This window comes from Dryas octopetala, chromosome 3, assembly GCF_963921425.1.
Source record: "Dryas octopetala chromosome 3, drDryOcto1.1, whole genome shotgun sequence".
Lineage (NCBI taxonomy): Eukaryota > Viridiplantae > Streptophyta > Magnoliopsida > Rosales > Rosaceae > Dryas > Dryas octopetala.
The window spans coordinates 724,910-744,499 of NC_141368.1; the positions used below are offsets into that span (position 1 = coordinate 724,910).

At 36.0% G+C, this 19,590-nt stretch overlaps 3 protein-coding genes across 8 annotated transcripts; 1 reads left to right on the plus strand and 2 right to left on the minus strand.

Moving 5' to 3' along the window:
- Positions 1–144: 144 nt before the first annotated feature.
- LOC147289175 (RNA polymerase II degradation factor) lies at positions 145–6,711 on the minus strand. 6 transcript variants are annotated; one of them, XM_086237321.1, is made up of 16 exons: positions 6,316–6,711; positions 5,372–5,422; positions 5,060–5,287; positions 4,653–4,751; positions 4,487–4,542; positions 4,131–4,242; positions 3,670–3,840; positions 3,142–3,399; positions 2,678–2,890; positions 2,387–2,590; positions 2,178–2,303; positions 1,742–2,050; positions 1,542–1,640; positions 1,006–1,463; positions 863–895; positions 145–517 (listed from the first exon to the last, which is right to left on the minus strand). In XM_086237321.1, coding segments are annotated over exons 1-16 (2,532 nt in total). In that variant the 5' UTR covers positions 6,430–6,711; the 3' UTR covers positions 145–516. The 6 variants fall into 6 exon arrangements, with proteins under 6 accessions (XP_086093447.1, XP_086093445.1, XP_086093444.1 ...); XM_086237319.1 differs by having other exon boundaries at positions 5,060–5,290; XM_086237318.1 differs by having other exon boundaries at positions 4,131–4,239; positions 5,060–5,296.
- Positions 6,712–11,540: 4,829 nt separating this feature from the next.
- On the plus strand, positions 11,541–16,416 carry LOC147289176 (CDPK-related kinase 4-like). Its single transcript, XM_086234706.1, has 11 exons — positions 11,541–12,197; positions 12,775–12,905; positions 13,133–13,174; positions 13,283–13,391; positions 13,556–13,634; positions 13,977–14,273; positions 14,445–14,554; positions 14,838–14,942; positions 15,137–15,199; positions 15,582–15,749; positions 15,903–16,416. Exons 1-11 carry the CDS (start codon positions 11,670–11,672, stop codon positions 16,038–16,040), a joined length of 1,770 nt encoding a protein of 589 aa, XP_086090832.1. The 5' UTR covers positions 11,541–11,669; the 3' UTR covers positions 16,041–16,416.
- A 1,370-nt stretch (positions 16,417–17,786) lies between these two features.
- Positions 17,787–18,895, minus strand: LOC147289177 (SAUR-like auxin-responsive protein family). The gene has a single exon (XM_086237493.1). The coding sequence runs from the start codon at positions 18,525–18,527 to the stop codon at positions 18,141–18,143; it is 387 nt and encodes a 128-aa protein (XP_086093619.1). The 5' UTR covers positions 18,528–18,895; the 3' UTR covers positions 17,787–18,140.
- Between the last annotated feature and the right edge of the window lie 695 nt (positions 18,896–19,590).

Here is a 19,590-nt window from a genome sequence, read left to right on the forward strand (position 1 = left end):
AGTTCTGTGTGAATGCCGAAATTCAGAAGAGAGAAAATCCAAGTCAAAAGGGTGAAATCTCTCCTCATAAATTCCGGGACTGTCTTTTGTTTGTAAAAATTCACACAAAAAAAAAAATCCAGGGGACTACCAAGAAAGAGGAAAGAAGAAAAAAACTATTGTTTAATAATTAAGGATCCAGGAACAAAATAAGCTGATCCGTCAGATGCACAGAAGCAATTTTGCGAATGAATTTCACTGCAGACAGTTGGGCTTGCAGTCTTGACTGTTGTTGAGTATGATAAATTTAACACCCATAAACTAAATCTTTTAAGCCCAAAAAAGCAAAAAGGCAAACAAATCCAATCAGAGAATTCTATGAGATGGCAAAGGTTGGTGGTGATTTAGTCTCTATTAGAATATAATCTCCCACATATCATCATCTTGTTACCATTCCAAAATATGCTTGCTTCCATCCCAGCACACTGGTGCCCCTTTCTCCTGGTCATAACATGTTGCAGCGACTCCTTGCTCTCTCCTGCCAACACACCAAATAATTAAGATACATAGCTAGTGGGAGTGAGTGCCATAAAAATTAGCCAATATTATTTAACAATGGTTTGCATAATATGCTATCCGATATCTGAATCAAAACCTTAAATTTGCAAAACCAGGAGTAGACTAATAAATAATAATGTCTCACCTGATTACTGACGACTCAGAAAACTCAAATTAGATTTTATACTATAAAAAAGGTTTTCTTCGATACAGTACCTCTTTAAGACTTTTATCTAGTTGCACTGATAGAGAAGCTCAAATAAATGCAATATATCCAAAAAGAATGTCACAAACAGTAATTAAATTTTATTAAAGAAGTACTTACTATCTCCTTGAAGTAAATGCAGCATTGGTCATCCTGTCACAATTAAGCAATAAGCATCACGTAATGATGAAACAGCAGGCATACTTGCATAATCCACCACAATATTAAACTGCAGCATGTTTGAAGGTTTTAAGAGAGCACACCTTCCATGTTGTTTCACTACAAAATTTGAGCTCAGCCGGCCATTAGTCAAGCCTGAGCTTTGGGTACTGCTTACACTCGATCTATCCAGAACTGCTCCATTTCCACCATTCAAAAGTACAGATGATGGGCTGGGCTTAGTTTCAGGGCCATTCAGTTCCCAAGAATCCTTGGATTTGCTCAAAATCTTTACATTTGAAAGTCCTCCAGAAACACCAAAAGATACACCATTTAATTGCTGATTCTGCTTTACAGACTGCAAGTGATTATCAGTTGCATTTGGGGTCTTCTTTGGGCGGTGAGTCTGTGCCACTGGGGTAACAGCCACAGAAGGTAAACATGAAGAGTACGGAGATGATGCTGCGGCTGCTGCTGCAACTTTGGCAACAGCGGCTGTAGCTGCTATCATCTCTTGTGCTCCTTCCCGAAGATGAATATAGTCGCCCTCAATCACAAATAACTGAAACATAAATTAAGGTCCTCAGGAGACTATCCATCTACATAAAAACAGGCGCATTTAATCATTTATGATACTCACTTCATGATGACCAGCGACGAAGTCATCAAGCTTTCCATACTTTTTCTTGTAATCATGCCAGTGTAAAGGTGCAAGCATCTTCCCAAGCCTATTTGGTAACTGTACTTGGAAAAAGGAACAGATATTATCAACTAAACCATTTCTGAGAAAATAGAAAATGATATGCTCACAACAAAGACCTAGTAGATAGGTAGGCTCACCGTTGAACTGATCCGAATTCTACCACCAGCTGGAATTGTGCGAACCATGCAAGCCAACAATGACCTTTCATCAAGAAGAGCAATCTCTGAAGTCTTTCCCACTGTTGGGGTATTTGTATGCCCAGTTGAGACAAATAATTCAGGCAAAACTGCGCCAGTGGCATTGTTAATTGTGGTTTCCTTGAGATTGACTGAATGGATTGAAGTATCAGTTTTTGACGAAATGGTAGCAGAACTTGGTTGTTCTCCATTTAAAACTTGTCCCTCCAAGCCATGATCAGTCAAGGTCTGAACATTTTGTTCCTGTGCCTGTTCAAATGCAAGTTAAGTTGAATCTCTTCCCTACTTACCATCTGCACTAAATACCAAAGAGGCTGTCCACATACGTCCAGCCAAGTAAAAGGGAGAAAAAAAAAGAACATTAAAAGCCACATACCTTAGTTTCACTGCTCTGTTCTAGAGAATCCAATCTTAAAGAATCGCGGAATTGGGAAGAAATTTGTTGCAAGCTCTGTTCAGGTTGGGATGAGACCAAGTAACCTCTATCAACTGAGTCAAGAACCTGAAACAAAATAATTATGGTGAAAATCCTGCCATTTTAGGTACAAAAAAAACAGTGCATAATCATCATAAACAGGGCAAAACCTGCGCTTCCCTAATGGAAGATGAGATCACAGCAGAATCAGCCTCTGCCCCATGGTGAATTTGGCCATCCAAATAGTCTTGATGAAGTGATTGTCCATTAACAGATGTTTCATAGTTGTACTTTGCATCTGATCTTATAAGGTTTTGATCACTTTGGGAAGATGGAAGTTCTTGTGTAGATATCTGCAAACCCTCGGATGGAGCCTAAAAGGAGAAAATAAAGAACATAAATCTGTTATTATTGCGGACGAAAACAATCAGGAAACAAAAAATGTATTTATCTGTCAGCACCTGTTGGTTCTGCCACTGTTGGAGAGATGACATCGCAGGTATTGAGTGAAAATGCCCAACATGAGATTGAGGAACATGTGGTGGCATGGAATGGGGAACCCCTTGTTGATGCATAAGAAATGGATGCAGAGCAGTCACCTGTCCAGGTGGAAGATAAGAAGGCATCCCAAGCAAAGACGAAGGAACAATTGGAACACCAGGAGCATGGTCAATCTAATAGTGAACCATAAAAATTAATGTTATGAAAATAATATGAAAAATATTTAAGTTAGACTCCTATTTATGAATTTCATGTCAAATAGAGGACCTGGTCAAATTCATCTTCAATGCCATCATCAAATTCAAATTCTTTAGTAATCAATGTATCCAAGTTTCATTCCTTTACAACTCAAATCCAAATATATTTAAAAGAACTACTATCTCTTTATTCAATATCAATAATAACCACAAAAAGAAGCAACCACCTGAGTCGATGCATTGCCAGTTGAAGGAAACGATGGAACATCATCTGAATTCCCATTTGGGAGGGCCCCTGCATTTAAACTTGATGTATTCATATCTAGCTGGTTTCCATTGTTATGACCAAATTGAGATGCATCATTTGAATTTGATTGTGACATGCGTGATTCATCAGTGTGAGTTCCACTCCTTTCTCTTGCATCAGCCACCTCAAGTTGAAGCTGTTGTATTGCATGCATATGAAGTCTCTCCATCTCTTGAAACTAAAATCAGTGACCCAAAAAGAACAAAACAAAGACATGATGTGATGTGATGTGATCAAACTTAGCAGAAAACAAAACCATGTTACATTTAAGCATAGCACCAATGTCACTTAGCATTTGACAAAAATATTGCAAAAAAAAAAAAATCACAAATGCAAAAGTTCAGCCTATAGACATTCATACAATGCGTGTGAGTGCGTGAATATGTACACAAGCCACTAGAAAAGCAAATACCACGAAAATGTGATAGAGAAATCAAAATGAACCAACCTGTCTTTGACAACCAAGCCAGAGCTGATTATACTGTTCTGTACGTTCCCGCAATTCAGCTTGTAATGTAGTTGACTGCAAGGCATCCATTTCCTGAACACGAGTGATCCAAGCTTGGGCTTCCCTCAATTGTTCATCCTTGTACAGAATGGTTTCTTGACCAATCCTATGCTGAAAATATAATCACTATCAGGCACTGCACCTCTAGAACTAAATTTAGCAACATACAATTTTGAAGGAAAATTATTAAAATTGTACCAATTTTGATTGCACTTATTATTCACTGTCTGACATTATAAAAATAATAGCATCATACAGTTTATTCGGAGAAAAAAAAATAGTAGAAAATAATTCTATATGCTACATATATGTAGCTTTAATTTATATGCTTGAAAACTTGAGTATTTAACTTTTACTTCAGTAGGACGGGACTATAGTCATATCCATGCAAATAAACAGACCTGTTCCCGCAACTCAATAAGCTGCCTCTCCTTTTCTTGAATATGTTCTTGAAGGTCATGTATTTGTTGTATATGCTGAGCTCTTTCAGCTTCTGAATGGTCACGCTCCCTTCTGCAATAAACAGTATTCCAGTTAAATTTGCTCATATAATTAAAACCTCAACCCAGCATCATTGACAAAAAAAATGAAATACAAAACCTTTATATATCATGCAATTAATGAACCAAAAATGTTTCTATACATTCAAGTCAATTAGCGAGGCAACTAACATCTAAGCTTAAAACTATAAAAGTATGTACTGCCGAATAAGAGCTTAAAAGTGCAGAAAACAGGTCTTATACAAACAGATCAGTACCTGAATGTTGCTAATTCTTTGTTCTGTTCTCTAAGAAGGTCCTCTTTAGCCCATGCCTACCAGAACAACACGTAAGTCAAAAGAATAAGAATTTAAAAATTATTCACCTAAACAGCTCAACCAATAGGCAACAGAAACATATAAAATACACAAGCATTCCACTTACCGCTTCATTATCTAATTTGATAGCATGCAGCTCTCTATCCTTCTCTTCCATTTTCCTTTCTAGGTCATGAATGGTCTGTTCCCTTTCATGGAGTTGCTCCTGCACAGCAATGTAAACCCACAGTTTAAAATGACTAATAATGGCAGCTAATAGTTCATTTCACGCAAGTATCAAGGAAAAAAGCTAGCAATCAACATGTAATTTCATATCGGCCAGTTACTTTTGAGCTTTAGAATGCCCCAAATTCACACCGAAGGTGTGACGTGCATGCTACACCAAAAACACACAGCAAGTGTGGTAACAAAACTTCTATAATTATAACATCTCATGGGATTCCTGTAGTTGCAATCTGTAACAACCCTATCGAAATATACATTCTAAAGTACATATCCGATTATCAACCAAACCTGAAGCTTGGAAGCAGCATTAACATGCTCCTTTATTTGATCATCAAAGTTGTTTTGCATTTCCATTATCTCAGATCTTGCAATCATTTGAGCTCTAAGCTCAACCTCCAAATGCTGTAGATCCTCTCTTTGCCTAACAACATTATGGAGCCGCTGCTGATAAAGGTCATGGTCTAAAGTTCCATCTATTGTGATCGAACAGAAGTCCACATCCACCGGCTCTCTCCCCTGCTGCACCTTGATAAAAACAAATCACCTTCGCTTCAATGAATCCTTGAGAATACAAACTATTTCTAATATCAAAATCCTTACCTCATATATTGTTCTCTCATCTGATTGGCCTAACTTTGATCGTTCCAACTCCTGCATACAGGAACATGCCCAATTCAAGAACACCAAAATGGAAACACAACAAAAAAAGTAAAAGATGCTAGACAAGTAGAACAGACAGTTTTTAACAACAAAGAAACTAGATTTTCAAATCCCAGATCTTAATCACTAAACGGTGATGCTCAATTGGACAGCTAAGCCAATGCTCAAATGCAAACTTTTTTTCCCTAAAGTTTTTTTTTTCAGGCCGACAAAGACAAAGCATTCACTCAACTAAGCCTAATAAATTTATAGAGTACATTATCAACAAGAAAAAAAATGGATACAAAAGAAAATCACCACACCCAACTTTATAATTCTTCTCATCCAATTCCTTGGCATTCAATGAAGGAATGAGTTAGGAAGTTTTCCTTCATTTTAGCTCTTCATCATTAAACAGAAACTCATGGGTTCTTTTTCTCTAATGAGAAAGTCATGACTCAGAAACATGGTTGTTTCATACGATATTTATGCACATTCACCAAAAACTTCTCCTTAAAGTATTTACAATCTTGTTGATATGTCAGCTCGTGTGAAGGTAACAGCCACATTACCCACCGACCCAAAGACACCAAATCCAAACCCTTAACTACACTATAAAAACACAGACAAGAAAAATAAGTGAACCCAAACTCTAAATAAATAAATAAATAAAAAATCCTCACCATCTTGTTCACACAGGCGTAATGAGAAGAGGGTTTTCAACTTCTTAATGCCAACACAAGAAAAAGGATAAGCATAACAACCAAACCCTAATCCTCAAAAGTGAAGGGTTTTTCACATTATAAACCTAGTATCCCAAATTTCAGTTTTTTTTTTTTTTCTATTTAAACATTATTTAAGCAACCAATAAAATTCAATGCCAGTGATTTTTACTAAATTACTACCTCATCCCCGATGTTTCGAATGGAATGATGGTCGGAGACAGCGCGCCACTCTTTGCGCGTCGGGGGTGGAGGCATCGGCATCGAACCACCACGCACGGCGGCCGTAGCCTCCATCGAATCAGAAGCTACGGTGGTACCACTCCAACTCTCTCGCTCACTCTGCTTACTGAAACCCTAGGGTTCGATAGACTCGAAGAAGAGGGAGAAATACAAAACCCTCGAATTGCAGGAATTTACGAGACAAAGGGACTCGAAGGGTAATGGACTTCGCCACCGAAAAGATGGAGAAAGGGAAGAAGTGCCGGGGTGACGAACTGGGGGTGTTTTGCGATTGGATGGTTTTGGAGGGGTTGAAGTGTAATTAGAGAAGAGTTGACGAGGAGGGAGATAGAGGGAGGTAATTGAGTGTGAGAAATTTACAAGTAGGGGAGGCTCCCGCCATTTATAGGGCAATTTCATTACCAATGAACGATTGTTCCACTCTTTCATGTGGCGCGTGGACATATAACTTTCCCTTTTAGATTTGTAACTTTCCCCTTTAGATTTGTTTTTTATTTGAAATATTTATTGGTTTTCTCCCTATGATTTTTTTTTTTTTTACCTATCTTCCGGAAGTCTCTCTAATGCGGAACGTTTGATGTGATTATATTACAATATGTGAGTGGTGTTCGAATGCTTAAAATCATTCGACTACTAAGATTTTATTCACATCTCACATCAATTCGACCAAATGTTATGCATTTAAGAATAATTTTTTTCATTTCTCCTAAGTCCTAACACATTTATCTTTTAATTAGATAAAGTCACATAGTGTAAATAAACCAAGCCAAAGCTAAATACTATAATATTGCTCAAGTTCGACTTGAATAATATTTAACAAGCTCAAGCATAATTCAAATTCAAATGAATTTGACTCGTATATTTGTTTCCAAACTCAAGTTTAACTTGCCTCAAGTTGTTTATTGAACGAGCTTGAGCTAAGCTCAACTTGGCTCATCTTATTTTCTAGCAAACTCATTCAACACAAAATCAATTAATATTAGATAATTAGAACAATAATACTACATTGAATAAGATACACTTCACATTTGTTATGATATTCTCAAAATTATTACGTTGGTTTAGTTCAATACATTTGCTCAATGAAAATATGAAATAGAAGAGTAAAACTATAGTATAACATGTGTATACACTTATTGTTTCTATCTATTTCATCACATGGTCTAATACATGATGAGAGAAATTGACACATAAGTTGTATACACTCGTAATGTGAATTTTTTTTTTTAAATTACAAAAATATTGCTACAACAAGAGTTCTTAGTAGTAAAAAAGTAAAGTTGTGATTGATTTATGAGGTGGACGTTCGTAAAGGTATCTCATATGATATGATACATAATGGCTAATATGAATGATTGTTTTATAAAAATTCTTAGATTAATTCAATGACACATTTTTATTAACTTAAAACTTCACTCATACTAATTTTATTACCCAATAACCCATTAAATAAAAAAAATCATCCAAACTCATTTTATTCCTCTTTTCATTTTTTACTTCATATGTTGACGAGTTCACTCCATACCCTCTTAGAGATGTAGTATAAAGTTTGTAAATGATGCATATTACGTTTTAACTATAAAATTTTTGGTGGATCAAGCCGACAAACTAGGAATTATTTGATCAATCTAAATGTTCTTATAAAATAGTTCCTCATAATTAATTCCGGGACTTTGATATAATATATATACAATCCTCAATTTTTAAAAATAAATATTAAAATTTGTGATCGAGGAGTTACAGTACGGACATAGCACACGAACCCAGGCAGGCCCAAAATAAAATTGGGGGCAACTTTACTGCTTTAAGGTGCATATTGGGCAGAATACAATGAAAAGAATCAAAGCCCAATATAGTTTTGGGTCTAAAGCTAATATGACAGCAGCAGCACCAAGCTCTTGAGTCTTTGTCACTTGTGACTCACTCTCCAATAGTCCAATGACTCCAATGAGCTAAACTGCTAATGTCCGTACTCCTAAACTACTAAATATTTGGTTGGCATTGAAGATGGGAGAAAAAAAGTCTTGACCCCTCTTCGTCAATCATCATTAAAGAGTACTAAATGCCTTTTCAATATATCTGTTATCAAATGAAGTGATACGGCACGTAGTATTGTATTCAAATTTCAAAGTACATAGTATATAAATAATTGAAATGTTTTATCCTAACAATAGCCAAGGTAGAGAAGAAAAGAATGGTGATGGAAACATTCAGATTCAGCCCAAAAAAAAAAGTCTAAGTAGTGAGAATATTTCCAGCTATCATTTTTAAGGGGCTGGTAAGAAACTTCCCAACTTCAAACTACAATTCTTGATGACTTGATTTGGTCACCTACTCCTTGATTGATTGATGACCTGTGAATTAATGTGACTATAGTGAACTGGTAATGCTGTAGCCACCATATACGTACCCTCCATTAAGGGTCTTTAAAATTATTTTAATTAGACATAGGAATGATTCAAGTGGGCACAACATACAACATGTAAACAAAAGGAACAGCGTTGTATTCAAAGAAGGGTTTACAAACTACAAAAGGATCATCTCGAAGTTGAAGGGCAGAGTCTGTCGCATCCTCTGATGCCAACAATAGAATATTTTTGCAAGTACTAATTGGTATATGCAGAAATATTATAGGAAAACGCGTTTTGTATCGGACAATTATTTGATTAATGCGGTTAATTCAATTTGTTGTCTCCTTAATTAACAATTTAACACCCACAAGCCGGTACCATTATCGGTCTATGACTCTATGACAACAACAAAAAAATAATAATAATTTATGACTATAAACGCTCCAGATAATTGGTCATTGTCATACGACTCATACTTAAACAATATGTTAGTTTCTTTTAATATATTTACATTTGTGTAGATGACATGAGTATGATACCAATCATGTTATCTTGTCTACCATGAATTCTAAAATTTAAGACTCCTTCAAAGGAATAATCTGTTTACGTGCATAGACCCGTTACTACATATACTATTTATTTTTCTAATACACATTATACACATACATAAACGAGTTATTTTACAAATAAATCGAAAATTTTAAACCGACTCCATCAACATATAGAATAATATGTATAATGTATCCAAATTATGTAGTATAAGAGACGTGTGGTTGCCTCCTAAATTACAAAATTACGTGGAATGCATAATCTCTCTTACTCCTCCTCCCAATATAAAATCATTCAAAAGGTCATCCATATACTTTTAAGTGAAAATATTCTATGTCAATAAAACCCTTTGTCATAAATATATTAAAATTTTGACAAATTTTATTTAGATGTGATTGTAACAACACATTATGGTAGTAGTGTGGTGTTATCTAATTCATTTAAGGGTTTATTTCATATTTAGTACCTAAACTTTGACCCTTGTCTTAATGTGGTACCTAAACTTTTATTTGTCCCAATTGAGTACCTAAACTTTTATTTTGTGTCTAATAGGTACCAAAATGAATTTTTGTTAAAATTGTCAATAAAAATTAGGGGCAATATAGTCAAAGTATATTTTAATTATTTTCTTTATATGTTTAAAATTATTAAAAAAAAACACACAACAAACAAAAAAAATTAAAAATTAAAATTAAAATATAAATTTTTTGAAGTGACTATATTGCCCCTAACTTTTGTTAATAATTTTAACAGAAATTCATTTTGGTACCTATTAGACACAAAATAAAAGTTTAGGTACTCAATTGGGACAAATAAAAGTTTAGGTACCACATTAAGACAATAGTCAAAGTTCAGGTACTAAATATGAAAAAAACCCTTCATTTAAATTAGATAACACGTGCATAATTTTTGACGTGATATTTGTTGGTTTGATTAAAATTCGAGTTAATTACACTTACATTCTCTGAAGGTTTATCGTCTTTTCACATACACCCCCTGAGGTTTCAACAATTACACATATACCACATAAGGTTTCAAAACTGTTGCATATAACCCCTTAAAGTAAGACGAAAAATGATGATAAATTATTCAAAAAGGCATGCTAAAGGGTTAAATGGCTTAATAAGATTACTAAAGGTGTAAAGTCCAACCTCAATACAAATATTTTCTTTTTTGTTTAATTTTTTTTTCTTGTAGGGAGTTATATGCAATAGTTTTGAAACCTCATGGGGTGTATGTGTAATTTTTAAAATCTCAGGAGGTGTATGTGAAAAGACATATAACCCCTTAAAGTAAGACGAAAAATGATGAGAAATTATTCAAAAAGGCATGCTAAAGGGTTAAATGGCTTAATAAGATTAATCAAGGTGTAAGGTCCAACCTCAATACAAATATATTTTTTTGTTTATTTATTTATTTTTCTTGTAGAGAGTTATATGCAATAGTTTTGAAACCTTAAGGGGTGTATGTGTAATTTTTAAAACCCCAAGAGGTGTATGTGAAAAGACATATAACCCCTTAAAGTAAGACGAAAAATGATAATAAATTATTCAAAAAGACATGCTAAAGGGTTAAATGGCTTAATAAGATTACTCAAGGTGTAAGGTCCAACCTCAATACAAATATTTTCTTTTTTGTTTATTTATTTATTTTTTTCTTGTAGGGAGTTATATGCAATAGTTTTGAAACCTCAGGGGGTTTATGTGTAATTTTTAAAACCCTAGGAGGTGTATATGAAAAGACAAATAACCCCTTAAAGTAAGACGAAAAATGATGAGAAATTATTCAAAAAGGCATGCTAAAGGGTTAAATGACTTAATAAGATTACTTAAGGTGTAAGGTCCAACCTCAATACAAATATTTTCTTTTTTGTTTATTTATTTATTTTTCTTGTATGGAGTTATATGCAATAGTTTTGAAACCTCAAGAGGTGTATGTGTAATTTTTAAAATTCCAGAAGGTGTATGTGAAAAGGCGATAAACGACAGGGGTGTAAATATAATTAACTCATTAAAATTTGCAAGAGACTAATAAGAAAAAAGTAAGAAAAATCAAGGCAAAAGTGAGAATTAAAATCTAAGGTCAGTGCAATTGTTATTACGCTATGATACATGATTGAAATCAACGGCCAGGAATTAAACCTTCACCTTAAATGCCGATGGTAAGCTGTCATATTAGCACATAACTCCCACATTCAAACTTAAAAGCAAATAAATACAAGCAGCAACATTTTAACACCTCCTTCCTCTGCTTCCATTATTCACTTTGTTTCTTTGTTTCTTTGTTTCTTCCTTCTCCATCTCTCTCTCTCTCCCGCCTGTGTCAGTCGTTGAATTTCCTCCGCCGATGTTTTGACTTTGACTCCCGCTCCCAACAAAACACTAAAATTCAACGATGGGACATTGCTGCAGCAAAAGCGCCGCCGTTTCGGTGGCCAACAACGAACCCACCGCCCAACACTCCAAACACTCGCCAGTCGCGCCGGTACCGCCGAGCCCCGCCGCCGGCGATTCTCACTCCGGAAAGGACACTCCCGCGTACTCATTCTCCGCGAGTCCTGCCCAAAGCCCTTTCCCCGCCGGAGTGGCGCCGTCACCGGCGAGGACGCCGGGGAGAAAGTTCCGATGGCCTTTGCCGCCTCCGTCTCCGGCGAAGCCGATCATGGCGGCAATTCGACGGCGGCAGGGGCGCGAGGCAAAGCCCAAGGACGGGCCGATACCGGAGGAGCATCACGGCGGCGACGAAGGCGTGGGAGATAGAGCACTGGACAAAAGCTTTGGGTACGGAAAGAACTTTGGTGCAAAGTTTGAGCTGGGGAAGGAGGTGGGTCGGGGGCATTTTGGTCATACTTGCTGGGCCAAGGGCAAGAAAGGAGAGCTCAAGGGACAGCCTGTTGCTGTCAAGATCATATCAAAAGCGAAGGTTTTGCTTATAGCCTTATACTATGATCTATGTGTTTTCATAATTTAGTTGAATGGGTGTTTTCTTATTTGGTATGTAAGCTGGTTTCTATGTGCATTTAAGTAGATATGGGAAACTAAAATACAATGCATTGGAAAGAGTATATGTGGCAAAGCTGCTTAATTACAAGAGTTTTCAAAATTATTGTGCACTATGTTTTCGAGATATAGGTAACATTAGTCGGGATGAATTACAAGGTCAAATTAAGTGCATCATTTGAGTTGAAGCAATTGAGTATTTCAAGTATCAGCCTTTTGCGTTGGTTTCTTGAAGCGAATCAAGTGGGGAACACTCTGATCATTGAGTTAAACTTGGTTATGGCAATTGTGCTGGTACTTGTTTTCAGTCTGTTAGTCTTCGTCTCTGAAACCTTTTTCAAGGAGTTTTAGGCCCATAGAGTTTTGCGTGTGTCTCTCTGTACTTTTTTCAGTTAGTACTTCATTATGGGACAGTGCTTTATCCATAAGTTATTTTAAGTTACAGCATATAAATTTTAATTTCAAGGCGTATTGGTTACTAAGTAAGGGTTTTTTCACAGATGACAACAGCAATAGCTATTGAAGATGTTCGTAGAGAGGTGAAAATACTGAAAGCATTATCTGGACATAAGAATATGGTCAGATTTCACGATGCATTTGAGGATGCCAATAATGTCTACATAGTCATGGAGTATGAACTTTCTTTTTTATTCACTTATTGTCTTATTTATCCTAAAATCAATATCTTGGAGTTATGGTTCAACCTTTTAAGGACACAATTTGAATTGTTGCATAATGGTTGATCTGTATGAATATATCAGTATAGTTTTGAACTGATGAGAAGAATGAACTTTTTTGTTGGCAGATAAGCCTGTTTCAAGTTTGATCTGAAGTTTTCTGATCTTGTTGACTTTTCAGGTTGTGTGAAGGTGGAGAACTACTGGATAAAATTTTGTCAAGGTAGAATGAAATGCTTTATTTTCTTACATTGAACTTGTGATTTTCACTTTCTAATTTTATGAGTTTTGACCCTTTTGGGAGTTATTCTTATTCACTCCTTTGTGGTAGGGGTGGAAGATACACCGAAGAAGATGCTAAAACTATTGTTGTGCAAATTTTAAGTGTTGTTGCCTTCTGTCATCTTCAAGGTGTCATGCACCGTGACCTAAAGCCAGAGGTACAACATTCAGAAAGTTTGAACTAACAATTATATTTCCGCTTTAGTAAATTCTGCATTTGGAAAGAATAACTGTGCATGTTCACATGTAGTTGTGTTTTTGCGTCTTTGGTCCTCACCCCAACCTCCTACCAATTACTCTGTTCATTATGACTGCTTGGCAGAATTTTCTTTTTACCACAAGAGAAGAGGATGCTCCAATGAAGGCTATTGATTTTGGTCTCTCTGATTTTATTAGGCCCGGTAAGGGTTGCTTTCCACCCACTATCTTCTGGCTTCAATAGATAATGTGTTACTGCAAATTGTTTCCTCTCTTAAAATTCTTTTGGTCTTATTAACATCTTACCTTGATGATTGTTATGTATTTTTTGGGGGCTTGCTAGCCTGCATCATCTATAACCCTATTTGTTGCCTTGGATTTTTTTATTTATGATTCTTTTTCAAAGAGTTTTTTTTTATCCTGATATGTTGGCCATATTCTTTCATAAATCAAATTTACCTTCTTAGGAATCAATCTAATAGAGAGATCTCCAATTATCTGAATAATATATTGTTTTCACAGAACCTTTAGTTCTACATGTGCAGATCAACGCCTCAATGATATTGTTGGCAGTGCATACTATGTTGCACCTGAAGTGTTACATAGATCTTACAGTCTTGAAGCAGATATGTGGAGTATTGGTGTCATTGTATATATATTGCTATGTGGAAGCCGACCTTTCTGGGCACGGACTGAATCAGGAATCTTCCGTTCAGTGCTAAGAGCTGATCCCAACTTTGATGATACACCTTGGCCTGCGGTGTCCCCAGAAGCCAAAGATTTTGTCAAAAGACTTCTCAACAAGGACCATAGAAAAAGAATGACTGCTGCCCAAGCTTTAAGTAAGTTGGGTTTTAAATATTTCTCACAATCCTTGATGGATTAAAAAATAACTGTCAACTCATCTCTATGGTTTCTGAACGTTTATGACTTTGCACTGAATTTTCCCTGCTAGTGGCATGTCCAGCTATTTCCTTTTGATGTATGTTGATAGTTATCTCCTGTGTTCACAGCTCACCCATGGTTACGAGATGAAAACCGTGCCGTGCCTTTAGATGTACTAATTTACAAGCTGGTTAAGTCATATGTTCGTGCCACACCTTTCAAGCGTGCAGCACTAAAGGTAACATACATTCACAAGAAAACGTGCCTTCCCAATCCCCAGAAGTTGAAAAAAAAAAAGAAGGAACAATTATAATCGTAGATAAGAAGCTGGGCTAAACCTGGTGCATAATAGAAGTTGCATTTGTTTAGCATTTATTACTGAGTGGTTTGAGGCATGTATGACCCATCTTTTGGGGCAATGCAATATATATATATATATATATATATATATGTGATTTTGGCATCCTTTGCAAGTTTGTAACATATTTCCTTATGCTAAGCACACCTTCATGTAATTACAGGCTCTCTCTAAGGCTATTACAGTAGATGAGCTCTTCTATCTTAGGGCTCAGTTTAGGCTCTTGGATCCAAAACATGGATATGTGTCCCTTGATAATTTCAGAACGGTTAGTTACTATTTCTTTTAACTTTCCCTCTTTTGGGTGCGTTTTAGGTACTGATTTTTGGACTTATTATCTATGTACATGGTCCATTGCGGTTATTCAATATACCCAATAAGTACTTTAGGTAGATAATTTTGATTTGTTTGTCTTTCATAGTTTTTTCATTACCTCTCAACTTATCATGATGAAATGTGCAGGCCCTCATGAGAAATTCAACTGATGCCATGAAGGAGTCAAGAGTTCATGACATTATAAATATGGTAAGAGATCTTGATGCATTTAAGTTAACTTTTCTTTGATTTCAACGATGCAATTATCCGAATCTGTATGTTATTTTCATTGTAAAACTGCACACTGTTGCATATCTTGGGATAAGACAGACGGGAGCCTGCTTCCCCAAAGGTTGTATTTAATGAAACAAAGAAAGAGAAAGCACCATGTTTTCTTAACATGTGAGGACTCTAGAATGTCTTCTCATGAAGTGATAAACATTGCTGGCTTCTCTTTTTCTATTGATAAACACAGCCTTGATCACAGAATCGATAGAATTGATCAAGAAAGCCACTTTTCAATTATTTTTTCTATTTCATTTATTGTGGCTTTGCTTGAGACATATTCTCATATTTTAGTTTTCAATTTAAGATGGAACCACTCTCGCACAAGAAATTGGACTTTGAAGAGTTCTGTGTAGCTGCAATAAGTACATATCAGCTAGAAGCTCTTGAAGGATGGGAAAATATTGCAAGTACGGCTTTTGAGTATTTTGAAAATGAAGGAAACCGGGCAATCTCTATTGAGGAGTTGGCACAGGTATGCGCATCATTTTTTTTATATAATTGCTCATGTTGATGTTACTTTCAAAACAGAGTATGGAGCAAGCATGTGCATCATTTTTTCAAATAATTGCTCATGTTGATTTTACTTTCAAAATAGCAAACTCAAGAAAAATGAAACATTACGCAGGAAATGAATCTGGGTCCTACATCTTACTCTTTACTCAATGACTGGATCAGAACTTCAGATGGAAAACTTAGCTTCCTTGGATACACCAAATTTTTGCATGGTGTGACAGTACGTAGCTCCAATACTAGACACCGATAAGGGATATAGAATTCTTTACAAAATTTTTACTGGAAGTGTTTTCAATCTTTTTTTTTTTTAACTTTATCCCTTTGGAGAGAGTGAAGGTGAATATTGAGTGTCAGGGGTTGAGATTGAAGCAATATGGGTCCATTTCAATAATTTGTGGGAATTTTTGTAAAAGAATTGCTCAAGACCCTAACCACTGTGAAGATCCTTGTAAAAAATAATGTGTATAATGTGCCAGTGTTGAATATTGAGATTCTTGAGGCAATACAAATCAAGTTTTTGCATTTACTTTTGTATAAATTGTTTGTGCTCGAACCGTTTGAATGTAAGGTTGCAAAGTTTTGTAAAGACATTCCAATACTGAGGTCATTACTCATTACCATGAATTTAATAGCTTCAACTCTGAGAATTGGTGCAAAGGATATTGAATTATTGATTCTCTTCTTGTTTATGTTACAAATCCTTACATTACTTTATTTTCAAGTTAAGCTTTTATGTTACAAATATTTTCCCAAGGGATGCAGTATATTTTGACTTTCACTAATAATAGGAAGCCTAAGAACTTTGAGTTCAGGGCATTTCAGTCAACCCCAATATTTTCCTCCCTCAGTTTCCTTACGACTTTACGAGCAAAGCTTCACGTTATTAGGAAAGGTTGTCCTTTGGAGATGAATACACGATCAGAAATCAGAATGGTCAATGGCCCTGAATGGGGTAGTTTAGTCAAAGAAGCATCCGAAAGTCAATTCTTTGGCAAATACAAATAGAGAGCAGGGAATCAAGTAAATAGGGAGCTTCATGTAGCAACCACCTAAATAATACAAAACCAGTAGCCTTATATTAACGATATTATTATTATTATTTATTCCCAAATGAATAGAAATGTGATCATACAGCCAAATGTGAAAGCGTTTTGGCTTTTCCCAATTAAAATATCCACGGTCTTACTAGATGAGAAGCAAAGCAAACTTACTTAGGCTTCACAATCTGCCAAGTGCCATCCACCATGCTAGCTAGTTGTTTACTGCGCAATTGACCATTGAAATATATATAAGAAATTAAGAAGCATGCAGCTAGCCTCAGGTACCCCCTCTGAAAGGAGAAAGAAGAAATTAAGAAATTGATCAAATATGCCCAAAATGGACTGATTAAAAAATACTCAACATTCAACGAAAGATTAAAGACTAATTTCCACATGGGCAGCGGTGGCCATTTTCAAACTAATTTATCCCCTACAGTACTATTGCTATTAGTCAGATTGAATGCATAAGCTGTACGAGAGCTAATGATTGAATCAATATTTTTTTCTGCTTTGGCATTTATCTAAATGAAGTCATCAATTATAAAAAATAATTAAAGTAATTTTCAGTTGACGTATTCAATCCGATAAGAATGACTCATCATCCGAGTGCAAGTAACGTACTCATTTTAGTTAATTGCCCCTTAAGTTTTGTAGCAGAAGTTTAATCCCATTTCTCTTTCAAATCAATATTGTACAACTTGCCCCAGATAAATCTCGAACCAGAAAATCCAGAGGCAGCAAACTTGAAGACATACAATGTGCATTACCATATTCACCAATAAAGCACAAGCCAACTAGGCAACAATTAATATGGAGGGGACAACTGGGGAAAAAATTGAAACAAAATTATAATGGGGTTTAAGGGTAATTCCTATCCTTAATTATGGTCCAAATCGCATGCCACCATATATTCAATGAAATCGAATGGCTATGATCTAAACCCTTACCCTCCTGCAGTCTCAAACCGTGTCCCATACGTTTATATCTTATCACCAACCACCAAACTTTTATGCATTTCACATTCATTACAAATAATAAGAATTAAAAGAAGACAAAATAAAAAGCAAAACATAAAAATTAAAGGCAACCAAAATGTGATTTTCATGTTTATTAATACGGCTACCCAAAAGTAAAACCATACATACTATTGTAACATTCCATCTCTTGAATCACCATCAAAACCAATACGTGTACGAATCACGATGTCCCAAAGAATTAAAAAAGAACCCGAGGAAAAACATATTAAAAAAAAAAAAAAAAGGCCAAAGAGATCGAAAATATTTACATAACTGCCTAAACGAATCGATCCATTAAACCCTAAAACACCAGACATGGTGATGATGGTGGTGATGGTGGTGATGGTGATGATCATGGGCGTGGACGGATGACGTCTCCTTATCAATCATGTCTTGAACGGAGCGAAACTCCTCCACGTGGCAGGGGATGGAGATGGGACCCTTGTGATCAAAGCCATACTCGTCCTCGGCTTCCTTCAACAAGTGCATGAAGAGTGGGTGGTTGATGTAGATGACAGGGATGACAAACCGCTGCTGCTCCTCGCCCGGGCCCACCATGACCGCCAAACTCCCCTTTGGGATGTCTTTGCGCTCCTTCTTGCCATGGTGGTGGAGATGAAGGTGTGGAATGTGGAGGTGAAAATTCAAGTGGTAGTGGTTTTTGTCGCCGCTAAACCCCATTTTAACAAGAATTGATACGTACCCAAGAATTGGGAAAGCACAAGAATGTCGATTTCTTGATGGGTTATAAGCAAATGATGAGAGGGAAAGGCCAAGGATCGGAGGCGGAGATGGCGAGCTTGAAGAGCGTCAAAGAAGCGTCTGTTAGAGATCTTGGAATGTTGCTCATCATATAAGATGTGATTCGATAACCCGCATATATGAATGAGTTATAAACAAAGAAAATGAAAGAATAGCCGAGAGGTTTTTCGGGGACGGCGAGTTTGGTATTTATATATATTTGAGGTTGTATGGGTGAGGAGGGTTTGCTTAGTTTCTACACAAAGCTTTTGCTTCTTCTAGTCTTCCAGACTCTCTCTGTGAGTGGGTATCAATTAATTGCCGTCTAAGATAGGGTTTACGCGGAACCCTTTGATTTTCATTTCGTTGTAGTTACAGCCTGGAACTTACAAGAGGTTACAACAAAACGCTACTTTGGAATATTGGCCAATGATTTATTCCTTAGATGGAATTTTGGACAAACTACAAAATTACGCGCTACTAATTAATTAATTAGATTGAATTTTTTTAAAAAATTGTTTCCAAATCTTCCTCTTATGTAAATTTTATAACAAATCGACTCAATAAGGTAAATATTTTCTTCTTCTTTTTTGGCCAAGAAGGTAAATATTTTCTTATTTATGTTAAAAGGGCATAATTATCGTTGGAAAAAAAGAAAAAAAAGAAAAAAAAAAGGCTGTAATGCCTAAGCAATGACCTGGAAATAGATCGAAGAATTCAGACTGCGCTAAGCAAAAGAAAGCGAAGAACTCAAATCTAGCGAAGCAGCAGCCAAGCCACGTGGACAACGAGTGGCAAACTCTTTCACAACGTCAGCAAAAATTGCGGGGGTCTACGAATGATAAATGTGACCGACAATGAGGTATCATGTGCGCGTCATCCTAATGGAACCTATCAGCCAATAGCATGCCTCGAACATGTCCCTCTTACGAGATCAGGGAGCGTCACGTCAGCTTTTTCTATATTTTTATTAAGATTAAATACAAAAATTGTTTAAGAACTT

Bases quoted from the DNA above. Each gene is read 5' to 3' on its own strand.
- LOC147289175 (XM_086237316.1), bottom strand. From the start codon at position 6,429: ATGGAGGCTACGGCCGCCGTGCGTGGTGGTTCGATGCCGATGCCTCCA. The intron at 4,752-5,059 runs GTTTGGTTGATA...ATTGCTGTGCAG, and splicing joins ATGCTGCTTCCAAGCTTCAG to GAGCAACTCCATGAAAGGGA. The intron at 3,841-4,130 runs GTCTGTTTATTT...TTATATTTTCAG, and splicing joins TTATTGAGTTGCGGGAACAG to CATAGGATTGGTCAAGAAAC.
- LOC147289176 (XM_086234706.1), top strand. From the start codon at position 11,670: ATGGGACATTGCTGCAGCAAAAGCGCCGCCGTTTCGGTGGCCAACAAC. The intron at 13,175-13,282 runs GTAGAATGAAAT...CCTTTGTGGTAG, and splicing joins CTGGATAAAATTTTGTCAAG to GGGTGGAAGATACACCGAAG. The intron at 13,635-13,976 runs GTAAGGGTTGCT...CTACATGTGCAG, and splicing joins CTCTGATTTTATTAGGCCCG to ATCAACGCCTCAATGATATT.
- LOC147289177 (XM_086237493.1), bottom strand. From the start codon at position 18,527: ATGGGGTTTAGCGGCGACAAAAACCACTACCACTTGAATTTTCACCTC.